Source organism: Dipteris shenzhenensis, chromosome 16 (assembly GCF_047967505.1).
Source record: "Dipteris shenzhenensis isolate YYH24624 ecotype China chromosome 16, Dip_SZ_1.0, whole genome shotgun sequence".
NCBI classification, from domain to species: domain Eukaryota; kingdom Viridiplantae; phylum Streptophyta; class Polypodiopsida; order Gleicheniales; family Dipteridaceae; genus Dipteris; species Dipteris shenzhenensis.
Window position 1 is genome coordinate 45,017,481 of NC_141611.1, and position 4,469 is coordinate 45,021,949.

At 37.8% G+C, this 4,469-nt stretch overlaps 1 protein-coding gene across 1 annotated transcript in view; it reads left to right on the plus strand.

The window, feature by feature from the left end:
* LOC147893027 (uncharacterized) overlaps positions 1-1,798 on the plus strand; it is a 5,842-nt gene extending 4,044 nt beyond the window's left edge. The window contains exons 2-3 of the mRNA XM_087386834.1: positions 818-1,162; positions 1,286-1,798. Coding sequence (XP_087242960.1) covers positions 818-1,162; positions 1,286-1,342 — 402 coding nt within the window. The 3' untranslated portion in view covers positions 1,343-1,798. The remainder of the gene's footprint in view (positions 1-817; positions 1,163-1,285) is intronic.
* The last annotated feature ends 2,671 nt before the right edge of the window (positions 1,799-4,469 follow it).

The window sequence follows — 4,469 nt, forward strand, 5'->3', positions numbered from 1 at the left end:
TAGGAAGCAAGACTTGTAGATAACTTAGGAGATGTCAACCACCCCCCTTACATTTTGAGCAACTTCCTTTGGTCTTTATGAGTCTTGTTGCTTTTTGCAAGCAAAATTTTTGGTGTTGTGGGTCTATGACAAAGATCTCTCAAGCTTGAGAGCTTTTATAGGTATTGGGCTCTGTCATTGTCCTTTCATAGAATTCATCCTCCGCTCATCTTTTTGTTGCTCTTACCTTTGGTGCAACACTCTATGGTGTGTGTGCTTAGTCAGACCTACGCTGTGTTTTGCTTGGGATGTAGTAAAATGCACCTTATTGGGAGGTAGTAGAATGCACCTTATTTAAATCTTGAGGTCATTTGTTGCGACAATTTTTAGAAAAGTTACTTGAAACCCGTTGACTTTTAGGGTCTTAATAGACCAAGCCCTCGCCCGCCCAAGTTGCTATTTTTCCCTCCAAGGCGGGCAAGGAACATTAGACACTGCCATGAAGATGTGGCAAGGTATGGGAGGTTACAATGTAAACCCCCGTCCATGCGCTTGGGAGGGGGGTCTTGGCTGCCCAAGTTTGTGCACCCTGCTTTTTTCAAGGATCCAATGAGCGTTTTAAATGTGGCAGCAAGCCCTGCAACAAAGGGTGGGGCGCGGGAGAGTCTGTAAAGACCCTTAGACAAGGCCTTGGATTCATAGTGTTTCACACTTGCAAGAGTTTCCCAGTAGCCTCTAGTCTCTCCTTGTTTTCGATCTCAACTGAATTTCACCATTTCTTCAACTTCAATAACCTGCTCAGATGTCTCTTCCACGGACTTGATGCCTTTTCTGGGAGATTGCTCAATATATAGTACGAGCATCTCGGTTCAAGGATAATTATAACCCTCTTGTGCTAGGTGGTGAATTAAAAAGGAACTTAGAATACTCGGGTTGCACAAAGCTAGATGAAAATCACCTTTCTAAATTGCTTGGACGTTTCTTCCCAAGTGATGCCGAAGAACTAGTTTGGGAGGTTATCAAGAGCAGCTACGAGTCTAGTCTAATTGATGATCTTTCGAGGCAAATCTTTTTGGATGTGGCCTTGTGTTTGTGTGTATCTGTAAATGATGCCAACTTTGCTGAGGCTGTAGATTGGTTGAGCCTAGTCTATGAGATGGAGCCCGAGCTAACGAGTGCTAAAGTAAGTGCTATTCTGAACTTGGCATCCGCCACATCAATTGACATTATTTTTTCAAAAGAAGAACTTAATCTTATATGGCATGAGTTTCTTAATTACTGATTGTGGGCATCGTTTCTCTTGTAGATAGTTAAGCTACAGAAAGCAGGTCTCTTGGAATTTGAAGGTCCTCAGAAGAAATGAAGATCCACGATCTTTATATTTGGTTTGCTCAGAAAGTAGTGGTCGAATGCCCTAGGTGGTTGTACCGTCCGTCTTCAGAGTCGCTGTTGGGTAAGAGATGGAATGCTGGAATATATTGCCAAGATGTGGAGTGGAGTAAGATCCAGAGGATCGTTTTGTTATCAAAAGAAGCTAAGAAATGGCTGAAAAAATCGAGCAAGCAGCGCAGGTGCAGCAAGGTCAAGATTGTCATGGTTGGGTCGTCAGAGGATAATCATGGTATTGAAGCATTGTGGCAGGTTAGCGTGCAAGGCATGACGTCTCTACGGATTTTAGAGCTGAAATATGCAGGCTGGCCACCAGTTAAAGTGAAGGGAGTGAAGGAGGGACTGATGGACACAGCAGAGAACCTGGGACGGATGGTAGTAGAGGGATGTAGATGTAGGAAGTGGGACATTGGATGTCTAACAACTCTGCAAACGCTCGTGCTAAGAGCAACTGATTTTGGGGGAGGCGGAAGACAAAAATACAGCAACTGATTCAAAAATCTACTTTGGATCTCACGAGCTGCTCCGAATTGAAGCACCTTGTTCTTGCAGATAATCTTTCGCTCGAAGAGCTACCCAGGTTGGGCTACATGCCAGAACTAAAAGTCATCACTTGTGATACTTCAGGAAGGCTATTCCGTTTTGATTCGCTACCAGTTTTGGAAAAGTTGGAGTTGTGTTATGTGGATCTTAAACAGAATTTTAGCGGCTTGAGGAGATTAACAGCGTTGCAGGAACTCAGATTGATAAAATACACCTTGGCATCAAGGCTAGACATCCCGATCAATAATCTTTCAAATTTGAGGACAATCTATCTATCAACTGACCGATTTGCACCGTCTATCCTCTCTAGGTTCGAGAAAGGTAATTTGAATACTTACTTCATTATATTTGGACTCATATGTCTACTTCTACTTGTGGACTATTTCTTAAAATCTTTCTCAAATGAAAAGTTTACTTTATGAAAATGTCATTTGAGAATCAACAGTTTACTTTCTGGCACTGTCATTTTCACATGATACATTTCAAAATCTCTTTACAATGTTAAACTTTATGAAAATATCATTTGAGAATCAACAGTTTACTTTCTGGCACTGTCATTTTCACATAATACATTTCAAAAAATCTCTTTACAATGTTGTACTAATAATGCAAAAACTACTATTAAATCCTAAATTTGTATTTCTTGTTTATAAGAATCGTATTTTTAAAATTAAAAAATTTAAGTTATTAGTTTAAATTCATAAAAAATCATGCTATTGAGGATTCGCGACATTTTAAAAATGTCAATTGGTAGGTTTTGCTAATTACAATAATAGTGTGTTCTTTCCAAGAGGCTTACAATTAGGAATTCTTCATATTATTTCCTCTTTGTATGTAATAAAAGCTTTTAAGCCTTCTATTTCACCTTTGGATTTCTCGTTGAATTTTTTTATAGGAGTCTATGTTGGATGCATTTCTTTGCTCGAGATTGAAGTTAAGAGAGGGTAAGGTTCTTCAGGTTCCCATTTTGTATCAAGAGAATAGTGTTGTCATTGCATCATTGGTTTTTTATCTTTTAAGAAAAAACGAAAATAGTGTGGAGCACTATGATCTATCAAGGTATCACCACCTTTTTGTGTGAAAGGTAAAATAAAGCTCTTCCAATCATACATTCTCTCAACCATTGAGCATATTGTTCCTTCCTTACAGTCATCAACTTGTCTTTCATATTTTCTTATCAAGTCATCCATCATCTCCATGTCTTTGTGTTTTAGCTCTCTTGAAACCGTGCTAAATACTTGATCGATATCCTCATGTGTGTGCCTAACCAACAAAAATCCAACTTTAATCTCATTGAAGATTCTATGAGCGATTAGCATTGAGCAGAATGCAAAGAAGAGTACATTCTTATTCTCTCGTCCGTAATTATCTGCTTGTACTCTCAAAGTTGTTGATAGGCGATCTTTTTCTGCATGTATATTGTGAATTGCTTTCATAACGGATGTTACAACTTGATTGCTATCATGTAGATACAAGGAATCAATCCATATGTCTGCAAAAAACTTAAATCCGTGTACTAACATTCCACATAGATGTGTCTTTAAAAAGTATTTTTCTTGTAGCGTAGGTGAAGTGTTAATGAATCGAGGTAATGTTGTATTTTGATTCATACTATCTACAATAACGCACATATATTCATTTGGGTGAGAAATAGCTTGCTCCTTTTAAAATGCATATTTTATTCTAGAATGTCGAATAAGTCCATGATGATATTCTCTCTTTTTTTTGTAAGCTTCTTTTTGTTTTGGAGATGTTGCACTCTCAAGTGCTCGCTTTAGATCATCACAATCGTTGCACTTTGATATTTTTTGCCTCTTTTGGATTTTAACATGTTCAAAGCTTTTTTTCCAAGAGTATACAAAGTATGAAAAGATGCCGGTGCATGCTCTCTTTGCCTCCGTGTTTCTCCAATAGAGTTAAATACTTCTTTTTTAGTCAAACCTATCGGAAGATGCATTTCTGATAGATGGGGTTATGGTAAGCATTTTTATAAATGTAATCTTTCAAAATTGTTGTTGCCACAACCGTTGAGGCTCTTATTTTGGACCTTTCTATGTTTTCATGAATGTTAAATTTAACTCCATACTTTGCTTTATTAGCCAAATTCCAATATGTGCCATGTGATAATCCTATAATAATGCGATATGCATTATTGCAAATACTTTTTTCATTTATAAGAGGCCTTATTTGTTGTCCTGAACTTTGCCTTCTCTTATCATTTACAAGAAAGTAAGACAGTCTCGTGAGTAGGTATTCATTTCTTCTGCTTCCTTTCTTTTGCCAGACATGTTCTCTATAGCCCTTGATGTCATGTAAGTTAATGGATCGCATACGTCTATGCTTACAGCATATAGATCGCATTGCTTTTAGCATAACATCTTCATTCATTACTCTTATTCTCTTTGGTTGCTTTTTTGGATCTACTTGGACTTGTTGTCGTTTCATGCATCTGTATGTCTGTTTTGGGACTTCTGTACATTCTCATTTGGATTTGTGTAGTTCTTTTTGTAAGATTTATTTGTCATGTTGTTTTCATGAGATGTTGCATCCTTGATCTT